The sequence below is a fragment of the Delphinus delphis genome, chromosome 12 (assembly GCF_949987515.2).
Source record: "Delphinus delphis chromosome 12, mDelDel1.2, whole genome shotgun sequence".
Lineage (NCBI taxonomy): Eukaryota > Metazoa > Chordata > Mammalia > Artiodactyla > Delphinidae > Delphinus > Delphinus delphis.
The window spans coordinates 9,574,827-9,591,834 of record NC_082694.2 but is presented as its reverse complement, the minus strand read 5'-3'; the positions used below and the strand labels follow the sequence as shown (position 1 = coordinate 9,591,834).

Sequence of the window (17,008 nt, the reverse complement as noted above, 5' to 3'; positions counted from 1 at the left end):
CACCACAAGAATCCCTGGCATTGCTCTTTTATAACCACGGCCATCTCCCTCTGACACCCTTTCCCAATTCTTGGGGACCACTAAGTTCTCCATTTCTAAAATGTTGTCATTTCAAAAATGTTATATAAAATGGAATTATACAGCACATAACCTCTGGGTTTTGGCTTTTTTCACTCAACATATTTTCCTTGAGATTCATCCAGATTTTTGGTAGGTATCAGCAGTTCAATCCTTTTCATTACAGAGTAGTAGCCTGTGATATGGATGTACCAGAGTTGGTTTAACCATTCATCTGTTGAAGGACATCTGGGTTGTTTCCAGTTTGGGGCTATCACGAATACAGCAGTTATAAACATTTTTGTACAGGTTTTATGTGAACATAGTTTTTCATTTCTTTAAGACAAAGCCCAAGGGTGCCATTGCTGAGTCATATAGTATTGAATGTTTAGTTTTATAAGAAACTGCCAGACTATTTGCTGGAGTGGCTGTGCCATTTTAAATTATCACAGCAAAGAATGAGTGATTCAGTCTCTCCACACTCTCGCCAGAACTTGGTATTGATTGTCGCTCTTTTCTATTTTAACTGTTCTGATAGGTGTGTAACATCTCACGGTGGTTTTTACTTGCATTTCCCTAATGGCTAGTGATATTGAACATCTTTTTATGTGCTCATTCACAATATATCCTCTTCAGTGAAATAGATATCCTCTTCCATATATCCTTTTCAGTGAAATGTCTGTGCCCATGTGCTTTGCCCATTTTCTCTGTGGATCGATTTGTTTTTTATTGGTGAATTTTGAGAGTTCTTCATGTATTCTAGACACTAGGTCTTTATCAGATATGTCGTTTGCAAATGTTTTCTCCCAGTCTGTAGCTTGTCTTTTCATCCTCTACTTAGGGTCTTTGGCCAAGCAAAAGCTTTTAATTTTGATAAGATCCAATTTATCAGTCTTTCCATTATGGATCATGGTTTTGGTGTCAAATCTAAGAACTCTTTCCCTAACCCTAATTCCTGAAGATTAGCTTTTATGTTTTTTCCTACAGATTTTGTAGGTTTATATTACATTTAAGTCCATGATTCACTTGAGTTAATTTTTGTATAAGGTGTGAGTTTTAGATCAAGGTTTTTTATGTTTGTTTGTTGTTTGGCCTATAGATGTTGCTTCAGCAGCATTTGTTGAAAAGGCTATACTTACTCCATTGAATTAATTTTGCACCTTTGCCAAAGATCATCTGGGCATATCTGCGTGGGTTAAATCTAGACTGTATGTTCTGTTTCAGTGATCTATGTGTATATCTCTCCACATAGATCACTGATCAATGTCTTCATTAATGTAGCTACAAGGTAAGCTTTAATATCAGATACAGTGATTCTTCCAACTTTATTTTTCTTCTGCAAAATTATTTTAGCTATTCTAGGGCCTGAAATTTCTGCTTAAATTTTAGAATATGTTTGTCTCTGTTTACTAAAAACCCTCTCAGATTTTGATAGGAATTGCATTAAACCTGTAGATCAATCTGGGAACAACTGACATCTCCACAATGTTGATTCATCCAGCCTCTGAATGTGGCATGACCCATGAACATGACCCCTGACCATGACCATGTATTTAAATCTTCTTTGATGTCTTACAAGCAGCATTTTGTAATTTTCAGTTTACACATCCTGTACATATTTTGTTAAGTATATACCTAATTATTTCATTCGAGTATTTTGAACAATTACAAATGGTATTGGTTTTTTAATATAGGTTGCTGTATGTTCATTGTTAGTGTATCAACATGTGATTGATTTTGTGTGTTGATCCCATAATGAACAACCTTACAGAACTCACTTAATGGTGCTAGGAGTTTTTTGGGTTTTGTGGGTGGTTTTTTTAAAATTTTGGTGTGTGTGTGTGAATTCCTCACTGTTTTCACATGTACAATATGTTATCTGCAAATTTGGACAGTTTTATCTTCTTTTCCAGTCTTTCTGGCTTTATCTCTTTTTCTTGCCTTGTTGGCAGAAGCTAGAACTTCCAGCACTATGTTTAATAAGGGTGATGAGAGTGGGCATCCTTGCCTTTATCCTGGTCTTAAGGGGGAAAGATATTCAATCTTTCCCCAGTAACTATGATTTTAGCTGTAGGTTTATTGTAGATATTCTTTATCAAGTTGAGGAAGTTCCCCTCATTCCCAGTTTTCTGAGAGTTTTTATCATGAGCTGGTGCGGGATTTTGTCAAATGCTCTTTCTGTGTCAAATGATATATCATATGGTTTTTCTTCTTTAGCCTATTGATATGATGGTGGATTACATTGATTGCTTCAAATGTTGAAGCAGCCTTGTATATCTGGAATATCTTCCACTTGGCCTTAGTGTTTATTTGCAGTGCTTTTGAGTGTAACTCTTTGTATGGTTTCTCTGGGTATAGCAGCATATAAACATGACTTATAACACTCTTCTGGTATCAACATTTTACCACTTTTTGTGGGTGTGGACATCTTACTTCAATTTAGGTTTCTTTGCCTTCCCCAGTTTTAAATATCATTGTCTTGAGTATCAGGTGATGCTACAATTTTTATTTAAATCATCAAATATGATTTCTAAATCTCAAGAGGAAAGGATAATCTATTGTATTTACCATATTTTTGCTCTCTTTTGTTCTTTCTTCCTTCCTGATTCTCCAGAGTTCCTTCTTTTATCATTTCCTGTCTGTTTGAGGAACTTCCTGTGTTCAGTCTTTAAAGGTAGGTCTGCTAGCCACAATTATTTTTTATTTTTTCCTTGTCTAGGAATGTTTTTATTTTCTCTTCATTCCTGAAGGACATTTTTGCCATATTCAGAATTTGCAGTTGATTGTTCTTTCCTGTCTGTAGTTGAAAAACATAGTGCCTCTTCCTTGGGCTCCTACTTTTTAAATGTGAAATTTGCTGTTGCTCAAACTGGTGCTTCCCTCTAGGTACTGGGTCCTTTCTCTCTGGCTTGCTTTAAAAACTTTTTCTTTGTCTCGAATTTTCAGTGTTGAACTATAACGCATCTTGGCATGGATTTCCTTGGGTTTACTCTGTTTGGGGTTTGCACAGCTCCTTGATTTGTCTGTTGTATCTTTCACCAGATTGGGGAAGTTTTCATCTATTACTTCTTCAAATGGTCTCTCAGTCCCACTTTTTTCCTCCCTGTCTTGGGACTCTGATAATATGAATGTTGGGTATTTTGCTATTACCCTACAGGTCCCTCAGGCTCTGTCTATCTTTTCTTATTGTATTTGCTCTCTGTTGTTAAAATTGGCTGAATTCTATTTTTACGTCCCCAGAGTTCTCTGATACTGCCGCCCTCTGCCATTTTCAGTCTACTACTGAGCTCATCCAACAAATTTTTTTTATTTCTCATATTTTATTTTTCAGTTCTACAATTTCCACTTGGAAACTTTTATAACTTCAGTTTCTTAGCTGAGATTTTCTATTTGTTTATTTGTTTCAAGAGAAATTGTAATTAATTGCTGAAGCATGTTTCTGACAGGCTTTGAGATCCTTGTCAGGTAGTTCCAGCTTCTGACTCATCATGGTATTGGCATCATTTGATTGTTTTTTCTCCATCAAGGTGTGATTTTCTTTATTCCTGATATGATGGGTGATTTTTTTTTACAGTATCCTGAATGTTTTGTCTATTATGTTAGGGACGCTGGATGCTGTGTAAATCTTTATTTTAGGAAGCAGTTGTCCTGTTTAAAGTTAGCCCATAGGTCATGGCCTGCTCTTGTGGGTTGTGGTTCCGCTGGTAATTTCATTTTCACAGCCTTTGTGGTGTTATTTCGGTGCTTGGTTTCCTGGTGTCACTGGGGCTCCTACTGGTGCTGCTGAGGGAGCAGAGGAGTATCCCAGGCCAGGATGCTAGATGCCTCTCAGTGGAGGAAGGTTGTGGTGGCTTCCCCTGCCACACACACACTGTCTCTTGCGTGTCCCCATGTCTCTGGGCAGGAGAAGAGAGCCTCAACCCTGTAGGGACCAAGAGGCATTGGCTGAAGCTTGGTCCCTCTTGCATGATCTGTCCATTTGCCCTGGTGTCTCTGTCTTAAGCCCATGGGGACAAAGAGGATTCCCATACTGGGCCACTTGTGCAGCAGCATCCCTTGTGCCAGTCCTGCCTGCCCATTCCAGTACACGTGGCTTTTGCTAGAAATGCTGCTTGCCGCTCATCCTGAACATCTTAATGGCCTTTGGTCATTTGTACCCGGTCACTTAGATTTGGGATCGTTGCTGTTGGTAGGCATCCCTGTGCTGAGTTTTTATTCTGTTTCAGTTTTTAATTTAGAAGAGTGATGAAATGTGGTGACTGACTGTACAGAGCTGGGGGAGTAGTTAAATGCTTGAATCCACTGCCAGATCAATATACTTTTACTCCTTATTTTCAGAGTTTGGGAATAGCACAGTTGTTATGTTTGGGGACTTCGGGAGCTAAATTTCATTTTCACTTGGACACACCTCTTGTGTTTGCCCAGCGAGTTTGATCGAGGTGGCCTGCTGGTGTAGTCAGGGGCAGGAGCTCAGCTCTCGTATATGGATCATTCATCTCTTTTGCTCACAGACGTAGCTCCTGAGAAAATATATCCTTCTTAATTCCTTGTTACAGAGGCAACCAAAACAGCAATCACCCTGTCTGTTGCCTAGGAAAACAAATAACACATAGCACACTCCTAACTCCATGTGTGGAGACCCTTGTGTTATCTTCCTGTGCAAAAGATAGACAAGGCAGGGCTTCCCTGGTGGCGCAGTGGTTGAGAGTCCTCCTGCCGATGCAGGAGACACGGGTTGGTGCCCCGGTCCGGGAAGATCCCACATGCCGCGGAGCGGCTGGGCCCGTGAGCCATGGCCGCTGAGCCTGCGCGTCTGGAGACTGTGCTCCGCAGCGGGACAGGCCACAGCAGTGAGAGGCCCGCGTACTGCAAAAAAAAAAAAAAAAAGATAGTGCAGATTATTAGCTAATGTTCACTCTAATTGTCTAATTTCTTGTAAGAGAGGGTAAGTCCCTTCTTGTCGAAAATAGGACGCATTTCATTTATGAATACCACACAATGCCTTGGTACTGCAGAAGGCATCCAGGTCGTGAAGCACAGAACACATTTACAATTAGTCTGGTTTCTGTGACCACATGGGAAAAGTAATCAACGTGTCTTGGTACAAACTTATTATCCTCTAAAGCACACAGATTCAATGTCAGAATTTGATAAGTGTCTACTTGCTAGTTGAAAGGACCCAACAGAGGGTAGAAAATCATATAAATAAAGGCTTAGACAGCAACTGTGGTCAGCAGAGTTTATAAAATGAACTACAGAGATGTCCCGCTCTAAACCCTGCAAGCTGTGAGTGTGATGGGGCATCACTCCCATGATTCTGGGAGTGATAAGAGGGTTATGTGACCTCGGCCAGGTTCTCTAGGAGAGCCCAGTGTACTCACGTGAGCCCCTGAGAGCAGGGTCCTTTACCAGCTGGTGGCAGAAGAGGAAGTCAGAGAGATTTGGGGCAGGAGGGCCATCGGTGTGCCATTGTTGGCCTGAAGATAGAGGGGGCCCATGAGTAGGAATGGGGGTGCCTAAGGAGCTGAGACAGGCCCCCAGCTGACAGCCAGCAAGGATATGGGACCTCAGTCCTGCAACTGCAAGGAAATAAGTTCTGCCAACAACCTGAATGAGCTCGGAAAGAGATTTCTCTCCAAGAGGGGCAGAGTTTGAACTCAGATGAGTGGAACAAGCCATTACCGCAGCATTTACTTGGTGGCAGTACTGCCCCCCTGAGGGCTGGGAGACTGAACCTGCTTTCTTTTTAAAGGATCCAAGAATGTAGTTGCATCTCATGAAATACCTCCTTCCAACCCACATTCCTTTAACCCTTCTCCCTGTGGTACCCACAGAACCAACCAAAACCAGCCTACTCAGGAGCCAGCTGTCCACCCTCAGGAGCTCAGCTTGCAGTGAGAGGAAGGACGGCCTTTCCAATTCCAGCAGCTGGAACACTCCAAGCGACAGAGGCAAGCCAGCAAGGGTCTCTAGGTCAGGAAGCCTGGAGTGGTCTCCTCTCCCCAGTGTGTCTGCTCCTGAAAGAGCTGGGTAGAGGTACTTTGGGGGGAAAACAAATCATTTTTAAGTGAGTCCAGAGAGCTTCCTCTTCAAAGGACTCCCTTGTAAATCAGGTCATCTTGCGTTAGTGAACTGGATTTTCTTAGGGTCAGACTTGCATATATGGTGCCTGGGTGTTTAATACACCCGTGGCTCGTACAACCGCGGCACTAGTGGTGATGCTTGCTGTCACTGCGTGGTTTGAACTTGAAAACCTAGTACTCCATAGCTGGTTTATTTTCTTCCCCTCGTTCACAGGTGGCGCCATCCGGCAAGCCCCTCTCCGATCCGCACTGTCAGCCTTTTGGGGGCTAAATGTGAGGAAAACGAGACTTTTCCACTCAATTGTTATGACGACTGATAATGTCATTATTCTTAAAATAGTAAATTTTAAGAATAAATTTCCTGAAAGTTTAATTCCTGTAGCACTTCTCCCTATCTTTCAAAGAGTTGATAAATAATAAATCCCCAGCTAAACACACACATCCACACAAGCCCCTAAGTAGTAGGAAGCGCCTGAGGGACAAATTTACACCTGTTGTTACTGAGTCATAGCTTAATCAAACCTTGTGTTCTTCAGTGCTGATCGTGGGATGCCTTTTCCTCTGTTTCAGTTAACCTGCCCTATCTCCTAAATCTGCTACGTGCACAGTCCTTTAAGGGGCTTATCCCATGATGATCGGGATATGATTTCTTAGGCATTTAACTAGCTCACTCCCAAACACCCCTTCTTTCTACATGCTGCTGATTCAACTAGCTCATATCCCTTTTCATTTATGAATCCAAGATTCTATAAGGATATACATTAAAAACTCCAAATAATAATTTGAAAATGTGAACTTATAACTAAACAGGACCTAGTAGGGATTTTGGGTTTCTGCACAGAGCTGAGGAATTACAGCATAAACTATCGAAACCTGAAACGTTGAACAAGGCTCTCCTGTGTAATTTGGGGGAAGTCTAATGAGGGCCACATTGAACAATTATTGGTTCATGGTATTCTTACTTGACATTTTAAAAATATGTTTTCTGGAGAATGAGTTTGTCTCATCCTTTTATGGAGAGAGATCTCAATGGGTATGGGGTGAGATAGATTAGCAAAGCAATGAGAGTACCCTATTTACTCTTGCATTGGTCTTTAGCATCCATTGCAAATGAATCTTGCCTAGAACCCCCTCTGACAGATCAGTTCTGGGAAAAATAGTCCGTTTATTAGCCCTCAGTCACAACTGAACTCAGAGATAAGTGTGATCCTTTTGCATTTTTGATATAAACCCCATATATGAGGAAATTATACAGCTGCCATTTCCCTTTCCACAGAAATGGGCATCCTGCTGACAAATGAGTTTCCAGATGACAAGTCATTAGAAAGATTGACTCGAGAAGGAACCCAAGTTTATGACCAAGAGTGAGTAATTTTACTGGGACAGTTTTGTTGTGTTTTTGTTTGATACAAGTTTTAAAAGGTCACAGTCTCGTGTTCTTAGTTCTGCAGGAATGTCTTCAGCAAACTGGCTCAAGATCCATGGCTTGGTGGCCAAGAAGCTCACCATCATGGATGCTTTGTCCATGACTGCCATCCCTCACAGTCCCACCTACGTCCCCATTCTGGACAAGCATGTCGTTTCCAAGGTCTTTGATGAGGTAAAACTGATTTTCTATATGTCCCTGCTTGATGTAGTTTTCATTTCCTGCCTAAATAAAGAGTAGTTCACTTGACGTCTTGTACAGTTGTCACAGAAATGTATTTCAGCGATTGGGAAAAAATTATTTGCAAAGGCAGTAAAAAAGAGAGAGAGAAGCTCTTAAGCATTTTTGCTTCTAAGCTGAGAAGAACAATTTCTTCTTTGTTGGGTTGGCAGTTCATGGCTCGTTGCTGATGGGTGGCATTGTGGAGCTGCAGAAATGTCTGAAAAGCCTCTAGGTCAGAGTCTTGAGTCACGAGTGAATATCAGTCTGTATCAAAGGACAGGGAGCGCTTGTGAGAGATTTTGTCCATCCTTTGCTTACCTTCTGTTCCTAAATACAGTGGCATCTTTTCCATCCTAAAAGTCTCCAAAGGAAAACATCAGAAAGAGGGAGGGAGAGAGACACAGGGACAGAGATGCAGAAAAAGAGAGGGATTGAGAGAGAGGATCGGGAGTGAGCCAGAGCACAAGAGCCATGAGAAAGTGAGAGTCACGTCCTGGCAGGAGAAAAAGAGCTTCCGGTAGGAGGGCGCAAGTTGGGGTTAACTGTGGAGGAAAGCCAAGCACTGTAAAGTTTGCCTTGAATTGGGCAACTGGAAGGTCCTTGCCCTACGCAAGAACAGATCCAGTGGAGCAGCCAGATTGCACAGAGATGAGGAACACAAGAGAAACAAGAATAGGAAGATTGAACCCTGGTGCTTCCCGGCAAATATAGCAGCAACTCATGATTTAAATAGGAACGTATCAAGCTTTACAGTCAGTAAATTGAAATAATATCCTTAAAAGACCTTATCTCATGCTGAAATTTTGCAGAGGGTATATAGGAAATTTGGGATTTGCTTCCAAATAATCTGGATGGTGGGAGTAGTTGGGGGAAGGGAGGAGTAGATAAAGCAAGATTGGCCATGAGCTGATAATTGTTAAATTTGGATAATAAGAATATTGAGTTGGGGGAGGGTCATTCTACTATTCTCTCTGCTTTTTTACGTATTTGGAAGTTTCCATAGTAAAAAGTTGAGAAAAAGCAAAGGCAGGAAAATTTTAAAAAAAAAAAGGCTTTATCTAACTCGTCTCGCAGTAGCTGAAATTTGATGTATTTGGAAGAAGTAGATGAATTGGTGGACTTTTTCTGTTAGACACATTTAAGAGATTATACCCATGGAGTTGGATATGCATCCTGATTTGACATGACCAGCAGTTCTTGCTCTGGAGGTTGGGTATATGACCCCTTAGGCTGGGTTCCTGATGACTTTGCCTCAAGTGAGCGGTCCTATCCCTGGCTGTGACCTTGTGACTGGAAGATTCTATTTCTACCTTCAGTGAACTCTAACCTGAGTTAGTCAGGTTAGATTAGTCAGGTACCAACTTAGTCAGATACCAACTTATCATTTGAATTTGACTTCTTCCAAAAGCAAGAGAGAGAAACCAAATGCTGATTTATTCCTTCTAGGAAGTTTGGTGACAGCTTCTCATATTCTGTGCACTTATTTTATTACTATTTTTGAGTTTTGTTTGAAAGAAAATATATTTGGTGAACTATCCCTGGAAATAGAATTTTCTGGTACTTATCATGTCTCCTAAGCCTCCCAACAACCTGAAATACATTGAAAAGTAAATACTCAAAAAACAAATATGAGAAGGTAGGAAGGCAAGCACATAAAATCAAAGGGAAGATTTATAGATTGAATACCTAAAAATGTTATTTTGCATTAAAAACATATAACTAAAATGAAGGCAAATCTCAGAAAAATATTTTTAACGTATACAACAAAGAGTTACAGGAGTAATATGTTAAATATGTGTTTGCATGTGTGTATCCATGTAAGTTAGCACATGCATATGGTGTGTGTGTGTGTATAAATCAGGGTTCAGTATACACACAAAAATGCACATGCACCCATACCATAAAGGAATAAGAAAATGATAACTATCCCAGTGGAAAATCTAGGGGAAAAAGTTTAAAAATAAGAAGTCAAAAACCACATAGAAAAATATTTCTTGCTGGTAACCAAATAAATGCATTTTTGAAAAAATGCAAATTAAAAAAAATTAGACAACTTCCCCCCATCATCAACTGTGTAAGGTTAAAAAATACTAATAAACAGTCGTGGTGAAAATAGGATGGAATTAGAACTTTTACATCCTGCTGGGGGGAGTAGAAGTTGGTATAACCTTGGCAATATGTTCAGAGGCGTTAAGGGCTTACAACTTCTCCTCCAGCAAATCCACATGTAGATATTCCATAATCTACAGAAGGAAATAATCAGAAATACTGAAGAATATATTCAGAGAATAATTATTGCTGCCTTATATCTAACAATGAGAAAATTGAAAACGACCTAAATATCCAATAAATACACCCATATGATTGAATGTCATACGTTCATTAAATATCATGTTTCTGAAGAATAAGTAATGACATGGGGAGAAGCTCTCAATACAATGCTAAATGAAAAAATCAGGGTACAGGACCGCACAGATAGAACATTAATTTGGTCACATATGTGTATGATGTAGACATAGCACTCTTTGTCTCTCCCTTTTCTCTTTTGCCAAAATGTTGCTAGTGTTTATCTGAGGGGTGAGATTATTGGAGATCTGGGGGTTTGTTTATATAATTTTTAGTTTTTGTTGTAGTTCTTTCAACTCTGAACATACATTAAAGATATGCTGAGAAAAAAAAAGTTAAGAAAAACAGACCTAAAACAAGAGATAAAATAGTTTAAATGCAAAGGACACTTGATTTTTAATTAATTTATTGGTTTATTTTTGTTTGATGAGTAATATATGAGTACATTCTTGTATAGAATGACCATTTAGAAGTCTTTAGAGGAAAATGTCAAAGTTTCTCTCTCCACCAACCTCATTTATGAAGGAAACACTCTGAATAGTTTGGTGGATATCCTGCTAATCCTTTTCAACACACACACACACACACACACACACACACATATGAATACATTACATATATTTTTACACATACACATAACAATTTTAATATACAAAACAGTTTTAATAAGGTAATACCATGGATTTGCTATTTTATCTTTTAAAAACCTATGTCTTAGAGACTTTTCTCTGTGCGTAGATATGGGTCTATCTCATTTTTGTTAGTTGCAAATTTCTTCCCCATTGTTAATGGACATTTACATTGTGTCCTTCCTCCCCCTATTACAAACAATCCTGTAATGGGTTTCCTTGCACAGAGACTTCTGGGCACCTCTACAAGTCTGTCTTTGTGATAGATGGATTGCTGGACCCAAAGGATGTGTACATTTAAATATTTGACAGATTAAACCAAATGACCCTCCAGATAGATTCTATATTTCCACTAGTTTATATTCAGAAAGACAGCCATTTTCCTAACTGTATATCATACTTGTTGATAAGCATTAGTTCTACAAGTATAGAGATACTTTGAAAACGCTAAAAATAGTGTGCAGACCTTAGTGTGCAGATATCTTATTCAACTTGTCCTCTCCTCATATTTAGAAGAAATAAACATAGTAACTCACTGCAGCACTTTGAAATTTGCTCTCCAGGCTGTATGCAATGTATCTGGACTCTGGGGATAATAATATACCTACTCTGAGACTGTTATACTGTGTATAGTATAGTGAATATATATAGTATAGGTATATATATATAGTATAAAAAGAAGTAATGCATATAATGGGCTGCAAGCACTGAATGAACGTTGGCTTTTTTTTGCTTTTTTTTTTTTTTTTTTTTTTTTGCAGTACGCAGGCCTCTCACTGCTGTGGCCTCTCCCGCTGCGGAGCACAGGCTCCGGACGCGCAGGCCCAGTGGCCATGGCTCACGGACCCAGCCGCTCCGCGGCACATGGGATCCTCCCGGACCGGGGCACGAACCCGCGTCCCCTGCATCGGCAGGCAGACTCTCAACCACTGCGCCACCAGGGAAGCCCAAACGTTGGCTTTTATTATAAAAATATTCAATAAATATTACATTGCCTACCGTATGCAGGCTCTGAACTGGGCTAGACTACAGCCTACCCAATCACAACTTACAATCTCATGGAGGAACTAGCAATTAAAATAAGAAGTTCTAGTTAAATGTGATGAGTGGGAAGAGCAGAGTGGAGATGCCAGAGAGGCCCCTAACCACCTTGAGTTGGCAGAGGGCGCTTTGGACCTGGCCTGGGAAGTTCAGACCTGGGGGATCTGATCAGTCCAGGTTTGGACCTAGGGGAGGAGGAGTTACGAGGGTGATGAGGTGGAGGGGAGTGAGGAGTGACCTAGGGGGAAGTCTAAGGGTCAGAGGACGTGTGTCGTTCCAAAGAAAGTTTAGTGCAACTGGAGGAAGGTGTGAAAGCTGGTGAAGGTCGAGTTAAGGATTTTCTGAAGGTCATCCTGAGGGAAGCCAAAGGGTTTTTAGCAGAGGACAGAGAAGATCAGGTTTGGTCTTTGGCTACTATGTGGAAAAGGGTTGTAGAGGTTCAAGGCTGGAACGAAGCGGGGCAGTCAGGAGGCAAGGTCTAGGTGGCTGTGACCCAGGTGACAATGCTGAGGATGGATCCAAGGCTCTATATAAAGTCAAGTCGACAGGACTAAACCACATGGGGCTGAGAGAGAGAAAAATGTTGAGTGACTTCCAAGAAGGAAAAAATGGAAGAGTAGTGAGGGTCCTGTTTTTCTGGAGAACCTGTCTTCTGACTCCAGAAAGCAAAGCCAAGGGAAGAGGCTGTATATTTTTTCACGTGCATTCCACCATGGGCACCTGTGCTCGTGCCTTCTGTGGCTTTGTAAATTCTCATCACAAGCCTGTGGGTACATAGCACACGACATGCTCTCCCCCCTCCATTATTGCTCATAAGAGCAAGAATCATGATGATGAAGGAAATATACTGCAATAAATTCCCATTTCACCCTCAAAGCCCACTTAACATCTTTTATTTAATATTTTCTCTGATGGAAAGAATGGGAAAACAGTGATCGAAAAATATAATCCCACTGAGTGAGATATATAGCTTTTTGAGATTTGGACCTAACAGTTTTCTGAAAAAGTAGACTGGAGCTGAAAAGGAGACATGAATCTTAACCCACTTCACTGAGAATTGTAATTGCCTTTTACTCCTGTGTTCTGTGTGCAGCCACATCTGTCTGGGTAGAATCGTAAAGCAGCATTTGGCTTTATCCCCGGCTACTTGTTTCATTCATGACTTATGTATGGGCTGTTTCTTCTTCTGGAACACAATGCTATTTTGGTTTTCATGTTTCTTGGGCCAGCATCAAATCTGTCACCTTGGAAATGAAGTGTTGAGCAGGGAGGTTGCCCTAGCAACTCTTCATTACAAGATGCTAACTGGCACTTTCAGTGGACCAGATAAATTTAATCTTAGCTCTTTCAAAAAGATTAATTCATCACCAAGTCATATACAGAGTAAAACTGCTTTAGGTATTTGATGAATCTGGAATTTAAAGCTCTTTATTGCCAGTGCCTTTGAAAAAAAAGAAACAATTTGGGAACATTAGTTTGCATCGTTGAAAAGTCCACTACATCACCACCACCACCACCATCATCATCATGTCTTACCAGCACTGCATCAAGGCTTCCTGCTTTGCCCTAATCTGGGTTCAGCACATAGCTTTGTGATCAGGTAGCCTGGGCCTGCACCCCAGCTCTGTCACTGACTCCCGATGGGTCATGGCAAAGGTCCCTAATCTGGTACGTGGTGAGCCCTCAGACTAGGTTTTGAGAAAAACATTTGATCTCATCAAAGTATCTGATGGAAAATTTAGACCAACATAGTGAGGTGGCTTTTTATCTCATCATTTAGCTGACGAGGAATGTTAGGGATGCTGCTAAGGGCATGGCATCTTGTTGCTTTCAAATATAGTAGCAATGAAAACGATACTGATAGAAAAGTTTATTTTAATTAAAAAATCTAGAAGGACAGTTAATACAAAAGCTATATGTATTCATTGTGTAGAAAAATTAGAAACTACAGATAAGTAGAAAAGAAACAATAGAATATAATTCCTCACATATGAATTGTTTGGTGGTTATCTGGCCAAAGTTTTTTCACTACATATATAGCCTTTGTTCTTTGTTTTTGTTTTACCAAAATGAAGTTGAACTAAAGATACTCTGTGCCTTGATTTTTACTCAACAGTCTATTTCAAATATTATTGCATGCCAGCAAATACTCATTTACTATACCAATTAAAATGCTAGTGACCTCACTAGCAATTTAATTGAAATTTATATTAAAATTTTTTTTTTATTTTCTAAAAATTTAGATTGAAATTTGTGAGATATAACCTACACTGTAGTAAGCAACATATTTTCATGGGTTTATGAACGATCTGATTGACACTTCTCTTTCCCAGTTCACTTTGTAGCCCCACCTTCAATTTGTTCTGTGGAGCCTGGAGATGTTTCTGTTTAAGCAGAGGTTTAAGCTTCAGCACTCAGCAGTTTGCCCAACTATAAGGTCACTGCACCGTGTTCAGGGTCAGCCACGTGGGATTTGCACAGCCTTTGCATTTTCATTACTCACATCCAATCAGACCCCTCCTTGGCCAGTCTGACAGCAGGCTCTGGGATATTTATTGGAAGAAATGATTTAGTTGAAAAACAGTGAAGTTGGTGAATTCAGTTAGTGTTGAGTGATGAATATATAAACACCAGTTTACACTGTTTTCTTATTTTCAAAATGTTGTGGGATGGCTTACAAACACAGCCAGAATGTCGTCAGGTAGAATTCTTCCTGTACTACTTTAACAGCTAATAACTGTGTGTACAGTTCTGTATCCCCCTTTCTTCATTTAGCATATCTTATGAACATATTTCCCTGTAATGACCAATTTTGGATGAATTTTAATGGTTGTGCTAATATTCAATAACATGAATTACTACAATTAATTGAACTATTCCCCCCATTATTGGGCAGTTTACTTGGAATTTTAAGAGTGCCTATTTTCCTACATCTTTGCTGTCACTTAGAGCAGTAACATTAAAACAAACAAAAAACACCTGCCAATTGCTAAGTGAAAGTGGCATTCAATTTTAATTTTTTTCTTTTATTGTTTGAGAATAGTTTTCTTGTGTAAGCTAAATATATCTCTTAAAATCTTGGTTACATCATTAACCTTCTTGGCAAACACCTCTTTTAAAATAGCAAAGGTACGCTCATCTCGTGCCTCAATCACCGAGAACTCAAATTTGGTAGACTCCAAACACAGTATTTTATAATAGAGATAAACTTCTAAAAATGTTGGGGCCTCAGCCATTATTTGAATTTATATAACTTTAGTCTTTTACGTATTCAGTAAGTGGTTACTTTGTACATGCATTGTGCTAGAAACTAATATTTTTTAAAGGAATAAAAAACTAGAGTTCAGTGGAGAGGAAAACCAAATAACAAAACTGCATTTCAATGTATACATCTATAGAGGGATTGAATGAGAAAATATATAGATTGCCTAGTACTTGGCAAAGAGTAAGAGATAAACACTATTATCATGTTTTTTAATTTTTATTTTATTGTTATTTTTTATACAGCAGGTTCTTATTAGGTATCTGTTTTACACATATGAATGTATACATGTCAATCCCAATCTCCCAGTTCATCCCACTGCCACCACCCCCAAAATCCCGCTTTCCCCCCTTGATGTCCGTACGTTTGTTCTCTACATCTGTGTCTCTATTTCTGCTTTGCAGACCAGTTCCTCTGTACCATTTTTCTAGATTCCACATATATGCATTAATATATGATATTTGTTTTTCTCTTTCTGACTTACTTCATTCTGTATGACAGTCTCTAGGTCCATCCACGTCTCTACAAATGGCCCAATTTCGTTCCTTTTTATGGCTGAGTAATATTCCATTGTATATATGTACCACATCTTCCTTATCCATTCTTCTGTCGATAGGCATTTAGGTTGCTTCCGTGACCTGGCTATTGTAAATAGTGCTGCAATGAACATTAGGGAGTATGTGTCTTTTTGAATTATGGTTTTCTCTGGGTATATGCCGGGTAGTGGGGTTGCTGGGTCATATGGTAATTCTATTTTTAGTTTTTTAAGGAACCTCCATACTGTTCTCCATAGTGGCTGTATCAATTTACATTCCCACCAACAGTGCAAGAGGGTTCCCTTTTCTCCACACCCTCTCCAGCATTTATTGTTTCTAGATTTTCTGATGATGCCCATTCTATCCAGTGTGAGGTGATACCTGATTGTAGTTTTGATTTGCATTTCTCTAATAATTAGTGATGTTGAGCAGCTTTTCACGTGCCTCTTGGCCATCTGTATGTCTTCTTTGAGAAATGGCTATTTAGGTCTTCTACCCATTTTTGGATTGGGTTGTTTGTTTTTTTAATATTGAGCTGCATGAGCTGTTTATATATTTTGGAGATTAATCCTTTGTCCATTGATTCGTTTGCAAATATTTTCTCCTATTCTAAGTGTTGTCTTTTGGTCTTGTTTATAGTTTCCTGTGCTGTGCAGAAGCATTTAAGTGTCATTAGGTCCCATTTGTTTATTTTTGTTTTTATTTCCATTACTCTAGGAGGTGGGTCAAAAAAGATCTTGCTGTGATTTATGTCAAAGAGTGTTCTTCCTGTATTTTCCTCTAAGACTTTTATAGTGTCTGGTCTTACATTTAGGTCTTTAATCCATTTTGAGTTTATTTTTGTGTATGGTGTTAGGGAGTGTTCTAATTTCATTCTTTTACATGTAGCTGTCCAGTTTTCCCAGCACCACTTATTGAAGAGACTGTCTTTTCTCCATTGAGTATGCTTGCCTCCTTTGTCACAGATTAGTTGACCAAAGCTGCATGGGTTTATCTCTGGGCTTTCTATGCTGTTCCATGGATCTATATTTCTGTTTTTGTGCCAGTACCATATTGTTTTGATTACTGTAGCTTGGTAGTATAGTCTGAAGTCAGGGAGTCTGATTCCTCCAGCTCCATTTTCTTCTCTCAAGATTGCTTAGGCTATTCAGGGTCTTTTGTGTCTCCATCCAGTAAAAAATGCCATTGGTAATTTGACAGGGATTGCATTGAATCTGTAGATTGCTTTGGGTAGTATAGTCATTTTCACAGTATTGATTCTTCCAATCCAAGAACATGGTATATCTCTCCATCTGTTTGTGTCATCTTTAATTTCTTTCATCAGTGTCTTACAGTTTTCGGAGTACAGGTCTTTAACCTCCCTTGGTAGGTTTATTTCTAGGTATTTTATTCTTTTTGTTGCAATG

General features: G+C 39.5%; 1 protein-coding gene across 1 annotated transcript in view; it reads left to right on the top strand.

Annotated features, from left to right (window-relative positions):
- The window catches only part of VWA3B (von Willebrand factor A domain containing 3B), a 205,646-nt gene that overhangs the window by 132,407 nt on the left and 56,231 nt on the right, over positions 1-17,008 (top strand). The window contains exons 18-20 of the mRNA XM_060027679.1: positions 5,892-6,008; positions 7,417-7,504; positions 7,584-7,740. Coding sequence (XP_059883662.1) covers positions 5,892-6,008; positions 7,417-7,504; positions 7,584-7,740 — 362 coding nt within the window. The remainder of the gene's footprint in view (positions 1-5,891; positions 6,009-7,416; positions 7,505-7,583; positions 7,741-17,008) is intronic.